At 45.1% G+C, this 21,345-nt stretch overlaps 1 protein-coding gene across 1 annotated transcript in view; it reads left to right on the forward strand.

Annotated features, from left to right (window-relative positions):
• The first annotated feature begins 483 nt into the window (after positions 1–483).
• LOC125740117 (XK-related protein 4-like) overlaps positions 484–21,345 on the forward strand; it is a 74,379-nt gene continuing 53,517 nt past the window's right edge. The window contains exon 1 of the mRNA XM_049010936.1: positions 484–1,308. Within this exon, the coding sequence (XP_048866893.1) occupies positions 680–1,308 (629 nt within the window). The 5' untranslated portion in view covers positions 484–679. The remainder of the gene's footprint in view (positions 1,309–21,345) is intronic.

A 21,345-nucleotide genomic window follows, 5' to 3' on the forward strand; every position in this document is an offset into this window, starting at 1 on the left:
CATGGTGCTGAAAGGTGCCCAGCCCGCGATATACAGGAGCACGCCCGTAAAATCCCGTCCCATTTAAGGAAATAATTCAGCCTTTATATACAGACGTGCATTTTAAAAGGACAACACTGTGTTATTTAAATTCCGATTGTAATTTAAATCCAGCGCCCACTTTACCCCCATCGTGCTAAATGCATGTGTAGGTTAAACCGTGAATTACATTTAAATGTAAATGAGGCTTCGCCTCGTATCTGTGCAGGCATATCCCCGAATGTCTGTGAAACAGGTTCACTTTAGGCTTTAGGGTAATCAGCGATAAGGCTGATAAAACGCACTATGTGATTTTATTCTAAGTTTGATTAAAGCCACATCCCCCTCCCCCCATGTGTCCTGGCCACACTGCAGCAGCCTGGAGGGGAGAAGTGTGATGAGTGACTGGAGAGCAGTTGCAGAAAGAGATGATGTCATAGCCTAAATGTGTGCCATGGGAGAGCCTCCGGTGAGTACCTGCTGCCGGGAGGAAGCGCCGCTTTGTTATGAGCTGGAGGAAGAGGAGGTCGCCCAGCCCAGGCTCCGATCGCCGGTTCCCGGGGACAGAGAGAGAAAGGAGGCGGAGAGAAAGGGGGGAGGAGGAGGAAGAGGAGGAGGAGGAAGGAGACGGTGCGGCTTAGATAACGGGAGGGCTGCTGTAATGGCCGCGAAGTCGGACGGGGTGCTGAAGATGAGAAGGGGCGATGTGGCGTTCACGCCCCTCCAGGATTGCGATCAGTCGCAGGGGATGGTCCAGGGCTCGCAACCGGGCTCCGGAGCACCAGAGGGCGACTTGGTGAGCGGGGAGCCGCGCTGCTGTGGATCGTCCTCGGCGTGCCTGCGCTTGGGGAGGCAGCAGCGGGACTACTCGGTGTGGGACTGCCTATGGATCCTTGCCGCCGCCGCGGTGTATCTGGCCGACGTGGGCACCGACGTGTGGCTGTCGGTGGACTATTACCTCCGTCGTGATTACTGGTGGTTCGGGCTCACGCTCTTCTTCGCGGTGCTCGGTTCCTTCTCGGTCCAGCTCTTCAGTTTCCGATGGTTCGTGCACGACTTCGGCTCGGACCGCAGCGCCGGTGCCGCCGCCGACCGCCCTCACACGGACGGTAAGGTGCTGAGCGCCTCCGCCTCGCACGGAGACATGGACTCCCACCCATCCGCACCTCAGGCGTCCAGCACCACCGCGAGCATCAGCGACCATGCGGCCAGCAAGAAGAGGTCCTGCTCCTTCTGCATTTGGCTTCTTCAGTCCATCATCCACATCCTGCAGCTGGGTCAGATCTGGAGGTAATTTCTTTATTATGTGGGACTTTCTGGCTGGGAGACTCTGGGGTGAAAAAAGCAAAAAAAAAAAATAGCAGGAAAAAAAACCGGGACAAAGTGTTTAATTAGGTGACCTATTTGTTGCAACAATAGTATGCTCTGCCCTGGAAAAGCCCGATTTGTTTTATTTACATTTATTTATTATTGACTGTCTTTATTTATGTGGCGTGTAGCGTCCTGTGGCTCAGTCCCGCTATTTTTACTCGCGTTCGTCCGTCGCGCGGCAACTTTCTGGTCTCACTTTTTTTTTTATTTCGAATGACATCTGAAAAGTCCTTCAGACGGCAGAAATATGAGTAAATCTCAAATCCACTGGTGTGTGAAAGAAAAAAAAAATGGGATTTAGGAATAAAACTCGAATACCTGAATACATTGTTGCATGACAATGTTTCATGACATTATTATTATTATTATTATGCAGATGGGAAAGTTGTCTTTTGCTTTTAAAAATGCAATTTGAAATCGATTCATATTTAATAGATTTAATGATCTGACACACATGCGGATTTTTAAGCGTGATCACTAAATTTTAAGGGTTACCTGGTATGTTAAAGGCTGGACGTGGTTTTATACGATCAGGTTGTATAAACTGTATTTAATTTTATTTATAGTTAGATCGATTGGAAGCGTATTCACAGGGCTTTTTGGGCAGATGTGTGTCGGAATTACTAAAACGTTGCAAGTTCATTTTCCCCCAAACCTCCTGATCTTATAATTTCAGTCATATTGAGCATTTTGCATCTTAAACGAGTTATAATGGTTGTTTTGTTGTGGTTTATGTCAATTATAAGGATGAGCTCAAAATGCAACTAAATATAGAATAAAATTTACATTACAAATACAACTTACAATAAGGCATTTGCTGATTTTAATTCTGATGACATTAAGGTTCTGTTCAAATTCAAAATAACGTGGTTAATTTTACAGTAACTCGATAGGGCGCTAATATTCATACCAGAGGACTCGCTATATAACCAACACAACATTCACTGGACAGGTTAATAATCTTAATGAAAAGAGCTAGGCTTCTTCTGATAATAATAATAATAATAATAAATTAATAAATCATTCAAATTCATGGTACACAAAGTTCAGGCCTTCACACATTTTGACACCTTTGTGCGGGTATTAACATAATGGCGGTAGGGGGCGCACTTGCAACTATGCATTTACTTAAACTCTGTCTGTGTTTTACATCTTTCATCCATCAAAGTACATTTTCAGGTTAATGTAAAATAAGGAAACACGTTCAAAAATACATATAACCTTTAATTATATGTGGTAACAGTTTAGGCGTGTAAGTGATTTTCTTAACGTAGCCGTATTGTACGGCTTTTGCTAGTAACACACGTGCTATAAATACCTTTGACTGCCGCTCGCATAGGCGAAGTATATTGCCGCTTCGGCGAATTCGGTCTCCCCAGGTCCCATACGTTTGCATTGCAGGTCATTTGCCTGAACGGCCTAAGTGACGGAAGAATTTCAGATCGGCCTCCGGAGGCTGAGCTCCGGGTTTTTCCGGTTTCGCTGTAACGGGGATGTAATGAAGGAGTCAACGGGGATGTAATGAAGGAGCAGGAGACAATGGGACCGAGCCAGGAAGTGGAACTTAATGTGCTCCTCCAACTGTATAATAATAATAATAATAATAATAATAATAATAATAATAATTATTATTATTATTATTATTATTATTTATAATTAATTTGTATTTTATTTAAATTAAAAAACAAAAAGTAATAATATATATTTACAAACCCAACAAGCCACAGGTAGCACAAATATAAAAACAGCAGGTCAGTCTATCACAGGACAGACATGCAATAAGAGACATTGACAGACTCTGATTTACATAAACCGTCTTTGGCCACACAACATGCAATCCCCACACCCAGAGCTGGGGCCTTGAACCCACAACCCTGAGTGTGTGAGGCTATAGTGACCCCCATCGTATCACATTGAGCATCACCTGTGAGGCATTTTCTAGCATTAAGTTCTCTGTAAAATGTCTCACTAAACTTTTTAGTATGACTGTCTTATGGTTGCAAGATATTTTTTTTGGTTTGGTTTATTACAGGATGTTTGGCTTGTTAAATCAAAATCACCCAAAGAGTAAAACCCAAAGAGGTTTTTCATTGCTTTTTTGTAATCTTTGAAAATGTGTCGGGGACATTGTTCAGGTGATCTTATTTTATTGACAGGAACATTTTTTTAAGAATGATATTTGTCTTTAGAAAATGTATCAGTCTTTCCAAGGTATTTCTTCTTTAGATTGTTGCAGAGATTTCAGAGATAAGTTGTCATGTAAATATAAACCGTGTAGATTAAAAACACGAAGAAAACAGCACATATGACGTCTCTGTTTGCCCTTTACACAAGAGCTGACTGACAGCTCTCTCCTCAGCCCACCGGGAGTCACTTATAAAAGGCCACTGGCTGGTTCGGTTGCTGACATGATGCCAGGACACATCCTGCGTTTCAGACATTTCACAGCAAGAATTACTTCATTAAGAAGAAGCAAATTTATCCCTCAAACCCTTTTTATCTGATTATTCTGTTACCTGGTTTACATCTGTCATGTGGATTCTCTTCCAGGTTGCCCATGCTTATGTTGGCTTCGATGATTGGTTCACATTATGTGGTCATGTGATTAGCCTACCCAATCAATCCTGGAGAATGTCTCACGTCTTAGAGCGGCACATAACTAGAAGGACCTCTCCATCAAATAGGGCTTTTCCTTCATGTGTTCATGTGTGATTGTCTGGTTTAGGGAACAGTGACTTCTTCTCATTTACATTTCTATTAATCGGTCCAGCATTTTGAACCCACCCTTTGACTCAATCAGTCCACCCAGGGTTGGCCCAAGGCAAAGGCAAACTAAGTGGCTGCTGGTCCCGAAGCCACCAGCAGCCACCAGGGGGCCCCATCTGATTGGCTGTCTGGCTGTCTGGTGTGTGTAAGTTGGGGTACGTGGCCCAAATCAAATTTTGATTAGGTCCCCACAAAGGGTTAGGCCAGCCCTGGGTTCTCCATCAGAGGAAAGACCTGCTTTCAAAAATAATAATTAGTGCTGCTGTAGATCCTTCCAGAATCTTGAACTAAAGGTTATGGCATAATTATTAACATTATTCTATTAGATGGAGATATTTAGTAAAACTCACGTAATTTGTTGGTTGGGCATGCTTCAGAATGTTTCTTCAGAACCTTCTGTGACAGTTTCCAGCAGATCTGCTGATTTACAGTACCAGCCCTCCCTTGGTCACCACAGACACTGGTATTATCAGGTGGTCACGTTCTTCATGGGATTTGACCCAACAACCTTCTATTCTCAGCCACAGTGTGCTAACCCACTGAGCCACACACCTCCCTAACTTACCCAGTCAGGGCCATTTGTGTGCCAGCATTCTCAGAAACACCCGGAAAAAGAAGACAGACAGCCGTCCACGGAAATTTCCCAGGTGTCACCTTGGAAGGAGATGGAAATAAAGGCGACTGTCGCATCATGGCAGTAACACACTCGCGTGAAGCCCGAGGAGCCTCATCTGGGCTCACAGCACAAAAAAATCACAGTCACTGCCTTTGTTCCTGCCCCTAGAAGAAACTGTATAGGAGGTAACCAGAGATTAATTACTGAGCCAGATGGCAATTAGTCATGCAGCAAGACCAAGAAAGCAAAGAAATATGCCACGCGTGGATTCAGGAGCTTTACTGGATACAAACAGCTGTTTGCCATCATGGGAATCGAAGCGCTTTCGCCAGGCTAGTCGCATCACGCCTGAGCGTTTGCTGACAGCTGGCGGACCTGTGCATACGTGAAAGTTTGGTCATGTGACTAATTATGCTGATGTAACATGCGAAACGGGCAGCTGTGTGATCAGGAGCTCCAGCTTGAGTAAACAGTAGGTTAGGATGCTGTTCCTGTGATCGCAAAGGTCGTTGGTTCAGATCCCATTGTTAACAGTGTGATGTCATCATTGTGCCCTTGAGCGACACTCTTAAGCCCAGCTGTTCCAGGGACTGGCTGACCCTGATTTTTCCAAAATCTACGTCACCTTTACGTCAAAGTGTTTGCCAAAATAAATAAAATGTCAGTTGTGTGAATCATAGTGGGGTGGAGGGGTGACTCTGAGGCTAGGGCTTTATGCCAGGAACTGGACGGTTGCGGGTTCAAATCCCGTGAATGCCCAGAGTGATTTTACTCCATTGGGTCCTTGAGCAAGGCCCTTAACCTGCAATCGTTTCATCCTGGATATGATGTTAATCTACATCCAGTCCTACAAGGAGGTCCTCCAACTTACAGGGAAAAACTGGGGGGTTGGTGGCAGGACTGTCACTCTGGCCACCGGGAAAAAAACCTCCCACTGGTCTATTTGGACTGGTGTGGTGCTGACGTGTCACCTGCCCCATAGCTGCACTTAGGTTCTCATCCCTGAGGTGGTTTGTCATGTAGGCAGTGCAGTAATGCACTGTAATCAGTATATGCTCCTTACCTCTCTGTGAATCTGGTCATTGACCTGAGTCTCGTAATAATAAACCCTAAGCCTAGTAAGCATGTAAGAAATAGCTATGAAATTCAGTCACTTCATTTATATGTAGGTCTTGGGTCATTACCGCTTCTAATATCCCAAAAATGTGAGGTTTCAACAAAATATTTCAGAATTCTGCCATGAAACTAAGCCTTTAACTCATCTTTATGGTTCACGGTGTGCAGTAGCAGTGACATTGTATGTTTTAAGTTTATTTAATATCTTTTTTTTCTGTTATATCATCTGTGTTTGTATGACCAGAGTATTTTAATCCTGTTTTACCCCTGATGGCAATAAAAAAAAGTTAACCTCCGTTTAAATTTGACTTAGCCTTTAATTTTTTGTCAATAGCTAGAAATTCTCCTGTGCCTTTCTATTTCCCTTTCGGTTAGGTATACATCTGTGTGTGTGTGTGTGTGTGTGTGTGTGTGTGTGTGTGTGTGTGTGTGTGTGTGTGTGTGTGTGTGTGTGTGTGTGTGTGTGTGTAATTTCCCCTTGTGTCAGAGGCTATACAGGGCCAGGGCTGAAAGCTGATTGGCTCCCAAAGTGCCCCCTCTCCAGTCTCCTGTCATTCACTGATTCAAAACATGTCATTGGCTAATAATAAGGTTACTTCATGCTCTCCACCATAACAAATCCTAAAATCCCCCCTGCCATTTATATTCTCTGTACTTGGTTTGTCCTGTGCTCGTTCAATCCCCTGGTGATTTTTTTTGCGTGTTGATGCTGTGAACAAACACGCACATCATGTCCTCATGCGCCTGGTATCTTCTAAGTTAATGTTCTGCACTGACAGCGTAAGCGCATTCAAACACCAGCAGCAAGCACAAGCCACGTTACAATGTCCTGCCCAGGAGGGGGCGCTGTGTGCGTCTTCCGTCATCCAGTTAGAGGCTTGACAGGCTTTGAGAGTCTCACACCTTACGATCTCACACTCAGACAGGTTTTCGAGTGACACCGATAGAACAGGATTTCTGCGCCACTAGCTTCCTCGTGAGTCTCACGATCCCGATTACTACGGCCGTCTGATTGCCTGTATATTTACGCCACACAAAAACCTTCCCTTATTGGGGTTGCCAACTTTGACAGCTGGCTGGCGAGACAAGTCTGCACACAATTGCATATGTATTTACATGTATAAAGCAGTTTTATTACCTTCTAAATAGTCTGTTTGGTTTGCTAACGACCCCAACGCTGCTGATGTAGCTAATTTTACGTTTATAATGGAATGATATAGATTGTCGTAAGATTTGTCGTGAGTGTGAAAGTCTGAAAGCGTCACGCCAGATACGTGAGTTGGCCACCCTGCGCTTATACACCTAGAAGGATTCAAAAGCTTTATTGTCCAAGTAAAAATACAATGAAATGCTTGTTTGCGTATCTCCCAGCAGACTTAAACAATAGGCCTATATAACAATGAAGAACAATCAATAGATAATAACAGAATAGTGGGCTAAGAACAATAGCACAGGCTTACGTGCAATACAGTAGGCTATATACAGTATACATTTATTATGGCGCTACAGTATGAATGTGATATACAAGGTACATACAAGCAGGAGGACAAGGTGCTGAGATTTAAAGTGGCAGTGATTAATAAATAATAGTGGTGGACGGAGTATTTAACATTCCTAGCACTTTTTAAAGCAGGGTTTACATCCGTAAACAAAGAGACGCCGTTATTCCGTTATTATCCGGGTTTGCGATGCTTTTCATCGTTCCTTTATTCAAAGTGCTGCATGAGATTGGGTTTTGACCTCCTCCCCTCCCGCCCCCACACAGATGCAGCCGTTTCTCCGCAGGTGCGCAGCTCCCGTCAGCTGAACGCCTCGAGCGACACAGTTCCCGACGCTCCTGCGGGATTCGAATGCGTGTTCAGCCGTGATTAACTCACTCCAGGATTTACGCTTTGATTTAATTTACCGTAATCCCGTGAGGAGGGGAAGTGAAGTTTATTTGAGTGTTTTTATGAACACAGAGTTGTTCAACTGACTGGAGAAATAGTCGCTGCCGCTCCTGTTCTCGTAGGATAGCCCTGCAGTTAGTAAATGTTACTGATCCTCACAGAACAGTGAAAGTGACTTGTGAATGCCAGCAGTTTATGCAATTCATTGTCCTGGTCCGGGTGCAAAGGGGCTTCCCACAGACTGTGAGTCTCCACAACACTCAGCTGCCCATCCAGTTCCCATGTGACCTTTGTCCAATCAGCTGTGTTCTCTTAGATTCATTATCTGATCTTATTGGTTCAGGAGAAGCTCTGGGTGGGATCTAGCAGCAGGTTTGGTACTGTTTGTATGGTGTGAGAAAGAAAAGCTGTATGTACATAGCACAGTAGGTTAGGGATCTGTGCCAGCAGCCAGGAGGCTGTGGGTTTGAGTCCAATGGCCAGTAGAGTATTCATGCCACTTTTGGGCCCTTAAGCTCAAGTGATCCAGCGACAGTGACCAAGTTCCCTAATCCCAAGTGCTCCTGAGTTCCCAACTTTACTGGGGACAAAGCTAATACGAAAAATTCAACTTGACAAGTATACAAGCTCATTACACTCCCGCATCCAGATTTTTACAGCTTTTCTCCACAGATTTTCCTTTTTGTTTTTATTTAAGGTTGTTTCACACTCGATATCTTTATCTGTTCATTATGTTATATTAATTAATTTCTAAACCAGTATTTACTGTTTGATGCATTACTCAGTTCTGTGTCAGATTTGGGCTGCAAGCTAATCCTTAGACGCAAACAGATCTCCACTGTTACGTCACATCCAGTGGAAGTTTAGGTCGGTGCCCGTTGCTTCCTGAAACATAACCACAGCGATGATGGAAAAGCGAGCCTAATTTTTTTTCAGGTGAAATGAAGTCGTTTCCTGTTTTACAGGGTTGAAAGTTGGGAAACACCCCAAGGGGACATGAAGGCAGCAGAAACTGTCACATTGAAGCTGGCTTTGCGGTTGACATATTCAGATTGATTATTCTATTGTGTTTCCAGTCGTCTCTCCTTCGGCTGTTTCTCCCTGAATTTGGCGATAAGTAGGAAGTATTCCTGTAGGGGTCAACAGGAAGTTCTCCTGGCAGTACATGATTGCATGTTTTTTTTTTTTTTGGGGGGGGGGGGGGGGGGAGACACGGAGGGTATTGTTATTGTGGTTGGTTTTTGACTAAATATTACATGATGGAGTTAAAGTATACTCTTTAAATGGAATTACACCCCTTGTGGTGGTCAGAGGGAATTACGACACTTGTGGTGGTTAGAAGGAACTTTGCCCTATTTGGTGGTCAGGCATTATGCATCCATGTGCTGATTAGGGGGAAATTCACCCCCTGTGGCCATCAGGGAGAATTACAACCTCTGTTCTCTATTCTCTGTTCTCAAATTTCTCAGCGGTAAACATGGCCCGAAGCTCGCAGACTTTGCTGAAACATCATAAGAGACAAGTTGATATAAATATACACTTCATAAAGGTCTATTTAAAACACTTGGCTGGAAAATGATGAAAAATGATGAATAGTTTACAGGTCAGCTGTGAGATTGTTTTGTGGTATGTCATTCTGGAAGAACCTTACATTGAACCTTGCTTTATTTTGTGGCTGTCAGCGGGTTTCCCTTCAATGCCCGCCCACCTGACAGAGATGCTGATGGCAATGCTGAGCACAGTGCCAATCGCTGGCAGACTCTGGCATGGGCTGTGACCTACCACTAACCGGGACTTAGACAACCTCCATTTTCCCGCATTTCTTTGTTAGTTTTGATACCACAGTGCTAAAAACTACTGCTGCAGACAGGTAGTTCGTAAGTTGACCACTGTTCAGTGAAATACTATGTTCTTTTAGGTCTGCACAATGACATGCAATACTCTTGTTGATCTGTGCAGCGATATACAGTGTTCTTATTGATTTGTGCAGTGATATACAGTGCTCTTATTGATCTGTGCAGTGATATACAGTGCTCTTATTGCTCTGTGCTGTGATATATAGTGCTCTTATTGATCTGTGCTATTGTATAAAGTGCTGTCATATGCAGTGCTTGTATTGACCTGTTCAGTGATATACAGTGCCCTTCTTGAACTGTAGAGTGATATACAGTGCTGTTGTTGATCTCTACAGTAATATACAGTGCTCTTGTTAATTTCTGCTGGGATATTCAGTTCTCTTATTGATCTGTGCCATGATATACAGTGCTCTTGTTAATCTGTGCTGTAATATTCAGTGCTGTTGTTCATCTGTGCACTGATATACAGTGCTCTTGTTAATCTGTGCTGTGATATTCAGTTAACTTGTTAATCTGTGCTGGGATATTAAGTGCTGTCGTTGATCTGTGCAGCGATATACAGTGCTCTTGTTAATCTGTTCTGTGATATTCAGTGCTCTTGTTGACCTGAGTAGTAATGTACAGTGCTCTTGTTAATCTGTGCTGTGATATTCAGTGCTCTAATTGACCTGTGCTGTAATATTCAGTGCTGTTATTGATCTGTGCAGTGATATACAGTGCTCTTGTTAATATGTTCTGTGATATTCAGTGCTCTTGTTGATCTGTGCAGTGATATACAGTGCTCTTCTGGCACATTCCACTCCCTGTGCAGCCTTATCCTACCTTTCCACTGTTCGGCTGAGGAGGCACAATCTTCCGTCTGAACTGTAATTGCCACTTCCAGCACAGAGGAGGCGAGGGAAGCGCCGGGCCCTTTGTTGTTGAATGCCCTCGGGATATACAATGCTCTCGCTAATGTTTAAGTAAAGATCTGCTGTCGCTAAAGGGCACCTTCCGAGGATAATTATATGGTATTAATGGATCCTAAGAGAATGAGCAATTATAGAAAATACTAGTAAACTGAGGAAAGTCTGATGGCATTGTAAACAACACACGGCCATGCTAATCACTGTTTTGGGTACGAGGAGCCTGCAGCGGGCGAGTTTTTAGCACTGGGATGAGCCGGGACTGGGGACTGTGCACAGCCACTGGGGTTTGCGCGTCCAGAGTGTAACAGACATGATTTCCTGGTACTGCTTCTCAGCTCAGGCTGTGTCAGAGATGGAGAGATGGACAAGGAGGCAGATTGATCAGGCTTCTAACGCCAGCATAAATAAAGACTCCCAGATTCGGGGACACAAGCGAGCCGAACTGACCTTGTCGGGAGTCGTCTTATATATGAAAGCGTGATTGTGGGCGTGGCTTACGGACTGTGACATTATGTGCACGGCCTACGATCTGCCGGCCCAAACGGACCTGCCTGCTGTACTGGCTCACTCACTGGCTCTGCCTATGACCACAGTTTACACCTTGCTGTTATTAATGCAGGTCTATTCTGTTCACTCTGATTTCTATAATGTTAGCATGTCTCGGTGGGTGGGGGGGGGGTAGCCAGTTGACCTTGAACCCCCAGAGGTTTTTTATCCTCACTTGGGAGTCTGGTTCCACTCCTCCGCTGTCTTCTGGCATCCTTTCCTTCCCTTTGTCCCTCTTTCATAACCATTTAGTACGAGTGATGTAGTGATGGCTCGTCACACACTCTTATCTCAGATGCCTTACGGTGACTGTGCTGTGAAAGGCGCTATATAAAAATAAACTGAATAGAATATGAAACGCAAATGGTGCCTGATATTTTACTGGACGGGCAAGAGGCACAGGGATCCTCCTGCAGGTAGATGCTCAGTGTGGTGCTGTCCTCCCCCCCATCTGTGCTCATTGTGGTTACAGCATCTGCAAAGCCTGAGGGCCCCCAGCCTTCCTCAGAGGTCCAGCCTTCCCGCTCCTGTCCGTGATGCCTATCTGCAAAACTGTGTGGAGCATTTCGGCAACATCTGGCTCCTTGGAGCAATGTCCCATGCATTCCTCTGTCCATACATCCGTCATCCATCCATCCACAGTGGCCCCTGCTTTCCTATAGCTTACAACAGGAAAAGTCTATGATGGGACTCCATTACAGAGCAGGTCAGTATGTCAGTATCACCCCCCCCAGACATCCACTTAACCCTTATGTGACCGGGATATAGAAACACAAGGTGGCAGGGAGATGCGTGGGATTCTGGGTTGAACTGAACTCCTCAAAAAGTGCAGTCAGTTTTCTGGGGTCGGATCTATTCAAAGGAAGATTCATTGTCATGGGTACATAATACAATAAAATTCTTACTTTATTACTTTACCATTCAAGCTAATGCCACAAGTCGATAAGAACAGCAATAAATAGCAGCAGACAATAAGCAAATAACTATAAATATCAACACTGTAGACCGCAGTCCCCATACGCACAAAAGGTGAGGGAGCCACAGTCTAACTATCGATTGAGTGTACGCTCAGTTATTTAACTTAATTAAATAATCTCTGCTAGGGCGGAATAGCTTTAGGAAGCGTTGACATTGGCTTTTAACCAGCGCCGTTTTTAACACCCTGTTACGTTTATCCAGACTGATTGTCATGTTTCAACAAAGTGTGTCTTGGTTGCTAAGTGTGTCTATGGTTGCTATGAAGCACAGTGAACGGGGGGGCGACACTTAATTGCCTATAGGTTATGGATTTGAACCCAGGTGTAAAGCTTTCCCTACCCCAACCCCTCATAACCTCCCCCCTAATTTTCTCTGAGTATCCTGGGTTCTCCCCACCCACTCTTGAGGAGAATCAGTGCCTCTGATTAATGCACTACAAGCTGTACATCTTACAGGCTGTGGAGCCAAAGATCTGCCCAAGCAGAGTTTATTGTCATCAGTAGTTCTCTTCAGCAATGTTTCTCAACCCGGTCCTTGGGAACCCCCAGGCGGTCCACATTTTTGCTCTCTCCCAGCTCAACAACACTGATTACCTGGTACAGGGTTGCTTGGAACTGAATGGAAGCAAAAATGTGGAGCATCTGGGGAGTCGCCCGGGACTCAGTTGATAAACATTGCTCTAGAGGTGTCTGCTGTGTGAAAAGACCCTAACTACCTAGCTAGCCAGTCGCCCGTTGCTCGTCCTTGGAGTAAAGCACAATTTTCATCTCAGCTGGGTAATACAATTTGAAGACTGTAAATCAGATTTACAGAAATATGGCATCATCTATTTTCAAGTCATTTATTTAATATGGTGTGGCATTGTGAAATATATTGAATAATGGTCTGCTCATACAATGTGTTGCTGTCCCTCTTTGGCCTATTAAAATGTTTTGTTGTTCAAAGCTGTAGGTAATATTTATAAAGAGAAACACTGGGCAAGTCACTTAAAAACCAGGAAAGTAGCCCAGATGTCTAAATTGATTGACTGTGTGTCCCTAGTTTCGGCTGTACAAATAATTCGATTCTGAGAGAAAATTTCAAAACAGATTAAGAAATCTAATATTGGTGAGTGACGTGTGGAATAATTCAGATTGCAGGGTTAGGATATAGGGGAAGCTGTGGGTCCGAAGGCCTGTTGTCATTGGTATTTTCTCGGGTAATTGGAGAGAAGATAACAGGATTTGCCCGGTACTCTGCAGAGAAGTATTATTTAGATCCAGCTAAGCCTTATGTGAACCTCCCCAAGATCACTTATCATGAGTGATGTCAGAAGCAGTCAGAGTCAGACAATGCAGAGATCTTCAAATCCTTCCTTCTCTCTTGTCTCCCTCCACCGAATGTAGTGCTCTCTATTCCCGCCGCTCCCTCGGGAGGAGGAGGTTTCTGGGCCTGGTTTGGGCAGAAATAAATCCGCAGAAAGCAGACTCAGAGGAAGGGAAAGAGCTGCTGTTTTTTGGCTGCCTGGAATAACACTTTTCAGAGGAGGAATTAAAACTCTGTTGGCATTGGTTTCAGAACCAGCATAAGATTACTTTACTGATGGTAGATTTTTTAAGCTAAAATGGAGTAAAGGGATAATAGGGGGCACTGTTGAGGCTGTAGGACACTGGAAGAGATTGTCACAGATGGGCTCCCATGTCTGACTGTGACTGCAAGTGCCCCCCCCACCTTCATATGCACACATAAATAACATTTTTGCCTTTATTTTTCCAATCAGTCTGCCTTTTTTATCAGGGGATACAATTAGTGCGGCAGACATTAATTGAAGTTCTGCAACGTGTCGGCAGAGCAAGAAGGTTATGCCACAGGCAGCCTGGGGCAGTTATTTGACAGGGTGTCTTTAGCAAGGGTATATGCAGGGGTGGGGCAACAGGGGCAGCTGAAAGCTGATTGGCTCCCATATATCGTCACTCACATCATTGGCTAATGATAATAATATGACCATTCCTGGCAGATAAACCATTCTCCTGTTTTTTACTATGGCGTTAACATATCACCCTTGGTTCCACATCAGTTATGGATTACAGGTATTAAATCTCTTGTCCTTACAAAATTGAGATTAGGGAGCTCTTGGCCCACCCTCCTGATGCCAACCTTGTTTCTCTTTGGTCTTGTAAAGTATCTACGCAAGAAATATTGTTCCTCAGGGTACAGGATTCATCCTGACACCTGAGGAACAGGCTTGTTCAGCCTATGACAACTGTTCACTGCTGGCCAACACTGTTCGGTACTAGCAGAAACCGGTCCAAACTAGTCAGAACTTGTCCATGTTGGTCAGAACTGCTCAGAGCTAGTAGCAACCAGTAAGATCTGGTTGTCATGGTCAACACTGCTCAGAATTAGTCAAAACAGGTCAGAACAGGTAAAAACTGGACATCATTGGTAAGGGTCTTTTTGGCAGGAAAGATTTGTGGAAGTATACTGAATTCAAGAGGCTTACAAGGTTGTCCACTGTAAAATATTCAGATAGGAAGATCCTTCTAGGTGGATCAATATGCTTCTCAGTGTGCAGGATTAAATAAGCAGGGGAGGAAGCCAAAATTCAGATGTCTAATAAAACTGGATTTTATGTGTGAATTTATTAAATATTAACAGACAAACAGAGTGTTTAAATATTACCTTATATAACAAACTCACACAGTATGCAGTGCACTTTTCTCCATCTTTTTGCACAGGGATAATCCCTGCTCATTTACAAACACCACAGGGTGACTGTCCCCCCACCTGTGCTTGGCGAGTCCCCTACCAGGCCTTGAATTCGCTGAGTCAGAGTACCAGTGTTGTCATGCGTGGCAGCTGCAATGTTTGGACCAGTCCCAGTGTGTCAAAAGCTGCACACTCTTTGGATCTGGGCAAACCCACACTGCCTTTCCTGCCTCCTAAATCAGCAGTGTGTATGCAGTGCTGGGGTGGGGGTTTGAGGCCTCCACAGAACCCTAGTGAATTTCTGCTGTTAGGAGTCACACTCCGGTACCTTACCTGAATCTCCCTGGGTGAAAAATCCAGCAGTAAGATCAACTGAAATTGACGTCATGTTTTGATGGGCAAACTGAGCTTCATTTACATCTTAGTCTAATGTGTCATAATAATGATACTGTTCAAACATCATCCATCGTCTAGTCACTTACTCTAGTCAGGATTGCAGAGTAATACTGTTTATGATTTATTAAATAATGTGATATTTTGATGAGACCAGTACAGAGGGTTGAAGGTTCAATTCCCACCTCTATCCTTCATATTTTCTATGTGTTTCTGTTGTTCTCCAGATTTTCTCCTGTAGCCTAAAAACACATGTATGAAGCATTGTATGCCCCCCCCGGAGGTCTATGCAGTCTGGGATAGGCCCTAGGCCCCTCATTCCCTGAGCTGGAAGTGTGGTTACGGAAGATAGGTAGATTAACATTATAAAATGCTATAATTTGTTAACATTTCCTGTTTTCACTCACTTTAAAATGCTTTTAGAGTAAATAAGAAGGATACTAAACTACAGTGATTCATTCCATGTTTGTTTTTGCATCCATGTGAATGCGGAGCAGGATGGAGGGGGGCTTTTGCCTTTTTTTTGTCCTGGGGGGCACATGCTGTTTCCTTCACAAGCATTTTATGATGCTACCAGCTGCACCCCCTGGGGGTTGGGCAACAGGCTTCCATTTAACGCTGTTGGAGACAGGGGGTAACGAGGAATCGCGATCACCCCCCCAGGAGTGCGGATCGATAGCACCCGCCAGTGGACAGTTACAATGGAGACACCAGGGGCCGTGAATCCGTTGCCTGCTACATGTCTCTGTGTCTCGTTCTGATAGTGTCACTAAATGCACAGCGCAGGTGATGTCACTAAATGCACAGCGCAGGTGATGTCACCAGAGCTGCTCCCCTGCTTGGAAGACGTGTCACAGAACAGGAACTGCACAGTGAATCCATTCTTCCTCCATGGCCGCTTATCTGGGTGCCCAAGAAGATCACAGAGCACAGGGTTATGGTCAGTCCATCACAGGGCTCATGCAGACACCGCAGACATTATAATGTGTATACTTTAGGTATATTATACCCAGCACAGTGTATAATATATTCCCTGTTTGTACAGTGCAGTCAATGAATTTGCCAGAAGTATGTTGTAGGAGTACAACTGCATGTGACAAATAACAGACTTTGAACTTTGAAGTGCCTGACTCATTTAAGTGAGTATCTTTTGGCTGTGAGGAAACTGGAGTACCTGGAGGAAACCCGTATGGATAAACTGAGAACATGCAAACACCACGCATAGCAGAATCGGGACTCAAAGCCCCACCCCCTGGAGGTATGAGGGAACAGCCCCCCCACTGGTTCACTGTGTTGTTCTTGCGCCCCCCTGGAGTTCGTATTAGGACTCATTCCCCCATGAATTGTTGGGTTTGGGTTTATATTCTTTATTCATCCTACGATCTAAGCTCTGATCGCTGTAATACTTTACGCCAGTTTCCTTGGCATGAGCCCAGCGTGACTCTTTGTAAATGCCGAACTCTTTCTTTACTCGAGCACGTTACTCTTCAGAGCCGCCACTGAGGTCAATTCGCTATTTTCTATGATTCATCTACAGGGAGAGCCCTGCCCCTCCCCCCCCTCCAAACCCCTTGAGATTTTTGCTTATATTTGTGGACATAACAGAAAAACCAACAAGCCAGTAATTTAAGTAATTTATGTCATTTATGTCAATTCCAGCAGTAAGCCTCAAAAACGAAAACAAAAAACGTTCCCCTGCAGTTTGGGATCTGTGAGTAATCCGGGGGGGGGGGTGGGGGGGTTGGTCCGTTAGTCCCTCTGATCCGGCCTCTCAGTCTGAGCGGAGCAGTACATGGCCATTGTGCCGGTTCGTAATGCCGGCGTGTAATACCCCGTCTGGATCATAGACAGAGAAACACCTCTAATGGAGAAAAGCAGCTAAAAAAGATAAATTACAGCCTGATTGACATGGGAGGTGTCTATGGCCCTTGTTTATATTACAAAGCCTTTGTTACACATTAATGTATGTATTCAAATATGGCATGATGGGGGTGGCGTGGTCGTCTCAGACCTTGGGGACCGGAGTTTGTATCTCCAGCTTGGCTCCATGTGTGTGTGGAGCTTGCAGGTTCCCCCTGTGTCATGGTGGGGTTTCCTTTGAGTTCTCTGAACCCCCCCACAGTCCTAAAACATACCTGTATGAAGGTTCATTGGTGATTCAAACCACACCAATAGCAGTGTGTGGCCTGCAATGGGTTGGGTCCCATCCTTGGTTATTCCTTGCCTAGTGCCCATAAGTTCTGAAATAGGCTCCAGAACCCTATAATCTTGCATAGGAAAAACAGGTTTAGAAAATGGATGGTATGGTGGCTTTACTCCCCCAGTTTTGTGGGTTTGAGTCCTGCCCCCAGTGCTTGCGGTTTGTATGCTATCCCTGTGTTATGCAGGTTTCCACCTACAACCCGCTGCCTTGCAGTTAGGCTAACTGGTGGCTTTAAATTTCCATCCCAGAGTGATTGTGTGTAATGGTGGGTGTACTGGCTTGCGTTCCCGCAGTACTTCCTGGGATAGGTTCCAGGCTCACTGTCACCCACTGAAGGATGAGTGGTTGTGCAAGATGGTTGTCATCTTGGGTGGTATGTGGGTTAGCATTCTGTGTCTATGGTTCTTGGTTAAAATTCCATTGCTTGCAAAGTCATATTGCTGTTGGGTCCTTGAGCAAGGCCCTTAACCCCAGTTCCAAAGGTAGTATACTTGATCCTGCTCTTTCCTCCTCACTTGATTGTCGCTTTGGACAAAACTCTAACTGTAGACAGTGTTTTTTTTTTTTTTTTTTAATAAATGCTGTGTTTGATGTGCTTCATGCTTATTTAGTCTGACATACTGCAGTGTTCCATGGATGATTATAGTTTAATTTAGGTTAAGTATAGTGTGATTATGCCTGCTATCTGTGATGAGAAAATCCCAAGCTCGTGACCATGTGAGGGACATCCTAAATGTTTATTCCTCAGGGTGTGTCTCTCCCCTCAATCCCCTCGAAAGCCATGCAACCTGGGGAGAACATAGAAACAGCACCGGGGGTAGAATCCTAACATTCAGTCCTGGAGATGTGAGTGTTAAATGCTACCTACTAATTCAATCTATCAACTTTTATACAGCTGATATTTAGTATAGAAATTTAAGCTAGCATAGAAATCCAACCTAGCATGGAGATTCAAGAAATTCATGAACCTGGTCTCTAAGGAAAACCTGCACCTGCAAACATTTAGTGGTTTTCCTCCCGTGCGCCCCCCCCCCGCACTCCCACCTCACAGCCCTATGAATATGCACAGCAGTTGAGGATCCTTCCTGTGTATATTTTGTTAACTGATTGCAAGGTGCATTGTGGGATAGCATGTGCGGAGCTGCAAATCAGCAGATGCTCTGTGAAAACCCAGCATACCACAAAACAGGCACAAATGATGCCTTGGAGGTTAAAAGGAATGATCATTATTATCATTACACTCTGTCAAAGGCTGAATCGATGACATTGGACATGCTGCCAGTGTATGGTAGGGGAATCTGGGTGTTTACCTTTTACATTTCAAGCTAAAGCTGTTTATTTAAAAAAAAAAAAAAACAATTTTCCTTTCTGTCTGTTCTTAAATCAAGCCTGTCAGAGCTCCCATTTTATCATGGTCCATGATATTTAACACAGGTTTCCAAGGGAGTCGATCCGTTTCCATGGCGATCGCAGCATGCTTTGATTACATAATGGGATGCCTTTGATTATAGGTGTTCGTAATCCTGCAGAAACAGGCACGGCCGGTTCACTTCATTCCTGTCACCCCCCAGGCCTTGGAGGCATGCAAAAGAGAGCAATTCTGCTTTGATTAGCTGAAAGGGTGCATAATTTATTCAACCTAATCCCAAAGCTAAAGATTAGCGGTTAGCAAAGTGGGGGCAGTGGCCTTCCTCAGAAGCAGAAGAACATCTTCAGGTTACCTTCCAGGCATCATTTCTAATCTAGAGGCTGATCTTTATCATCGATGACTCGCAGGCTCAGTCCTCAGCCCTCCACATGCAATGTTCGTTCAGTGTGGTGATTAGAAGATGAATGTGATTTAAGTGCCTTCACTCAAGGGTTCAACAGCAGGGACCCTCGTGAGAGTGCATTAACTGATACTCCTGCCAGGGGCCGAACTGCATGAAGACTTTGAAAACCGACCCCATCTGTTTCAACAAGAACCACCCCCCCCCCCCCCCAACCCACGAGCAGTAGCCTGAACATCCCTGGATCACATCTATGGATTTTTGAAATGGCCTTGAATGCAGTGCATCTGAAAGAAATATCACGGCCCTCAACTCCCACTCACGCTTCCACCGGAGAAGAACATGGGATGCGTTGGTAACCCCCTGCCCCGCCCCCCCCCCAGGCCTGTCTGCATTCCAAAAAGATGGTCACGTCCTATTCTGTGCACTGCTCTCCCCCGATGTTTCCGAAACTTCCCATGGCAGAAAGGGCTTTCTGCGACAGTGGTACTACCAAGAGACACGCCCCCCTCCGCCCCCTGACAGCTATCGTCTGCCTCATATCATGATATTAACCATGGATGACTGTGCTTTTTCTGGAGGGCTTCAAAACATCCATAACTTCCATTTCACACTATCTACTTTGTCCTGGATGGACTGACTTACTAGGGGGTCCCTTGCCTTTTGTCCTGTCCATCCCAGGACAAGCCCCAGGCCGCCCCAGGTAATTACCGCCCGAAAAGCCTCCTGTCACCTCAAGTTCCCATGGATCTAACAGTCACTGTCTGGCTTGTCAGCTGCCGAGACGTCACACAACCGCAAAGCTACTGCTAGTGAAGCATCTTCCTTAACATCTTCATCATGTGCCTCGTATTTCACTCCCCCCGGCGACTCGGATTTCCCGACATCGACGGTATCCCACCACATTCCCTTGGATATCTCGGACGTTTTGGCTCATCCATATTAGTTTGGCAGGTGATGGCTGGCAGCGGCTAATAGGCTAATCGGAGAGACATTTGGGTATGTTGGGTTGTGTCAGAAGCCTTGGGAGGGGGGTTTCCTCGTGGGCAGTTGTCAAACAGGGAGGGGGGAGGCAAGGGTAAAATGATGTTTAAAATAGACCCAAAAGTCCACCTTAAGACGGGTCCATTTCCTCAGTTGTCACACAGCTGTCCACCAGTTGGCCATCCGTCACCTGGCTCCATGTACAGTACAGCATCATTTTCAACATCGGAGGTACTTTTAAGGAGGGGGAATGACAAGAGCTTCACTGCAAACCCTGAGTGTGGCAATGGCAGCCAGTATGAGTGGTGCTTCATTCGGCATAGAGCTGTTAAACGTTCCGCCACTATAGATAAGGGTGGGGGATATTAGCCCCCATTGTGTGAAAGGAGGACATCCACAGGCATTGAAGGGGCGGTTTTTAGGTGATAACTGTGTCCAGAGGCACTAGGTGACATAAAAAACCTTAACTCTAGTCCTTGCCAGCATCCCGGTATACAGTGGCAAGTAATGCATGAGATCAGGCCTTCTAGCGTTACAGCCAGTGTTGCCTGGAGACCATAAAAGTTGTTGAGCAGCTGAACACATAAAGCAAAAGACACATCATCTGCGCTTGAACCATATGTCCTACTCCTCCTTTTTAGCACCTTCGGGTGATTGTTATTGGGAGATCATTGGGGGGGTGCCCCTCGCTCTTGGCGCTGAGACTGCTTACAGCTGACTTGTCATCCTCCTTTAACAAACAGCGACCTGGCTATGCAGAAGCTGGGTGAGGATATTAATTCAGGGGTAACAGACAAGTCCCAGACATCCCACGTACTTAACGGTTAACCGGCCGCAGCTGGGAACTCCCACGTAGGATTTGACGCCTCAGCCCAGAGGACGGAAAGCTCTCGCTGTGATGAGAGATAAATGCACAGGAACCAATTTCAGCTAAGCGGGACTAGCTTAAAGCCATTAACTAAACAATCGTTAGCTATCTGAAGTGGCTGTTGAGACTCTTCCTGCGAATCGCAATTAAATAAACAGTGCGTGTCGTTATTACTCCCCTGCGTGAAATCAGTACCAGTAATGTTTTCCGGAAAAAAAAAATATTCATGGGTATCGCAGTTTTCGTCTACACTCCAAAAATATGCTGAGGCTAATTGGAGCTACCAAATTGCCTGTAGATGTGTGTGTATTAGTGTACCCTGCGATGGGCAGTTGTTCCCTGTCTTGTGCTTGTAGCCTCCAGGATAGGCCACCCG

Source organism: Brienomyrus brachyistius, chromosome 4 (assembly GCF_023856365.1).
Source record: "Brienomyrus brachyistius isolate T26 chromosome 4, BBRACH_0.4, whole genome shotgun sequence".
Taxonomy (NCBI): Eukaryota; Metazoa; Chordata; class Actinopteri; order Osteoglossiformes; family Mormyridae; genus Brienomyrus; species Brienomyrus brachyistius.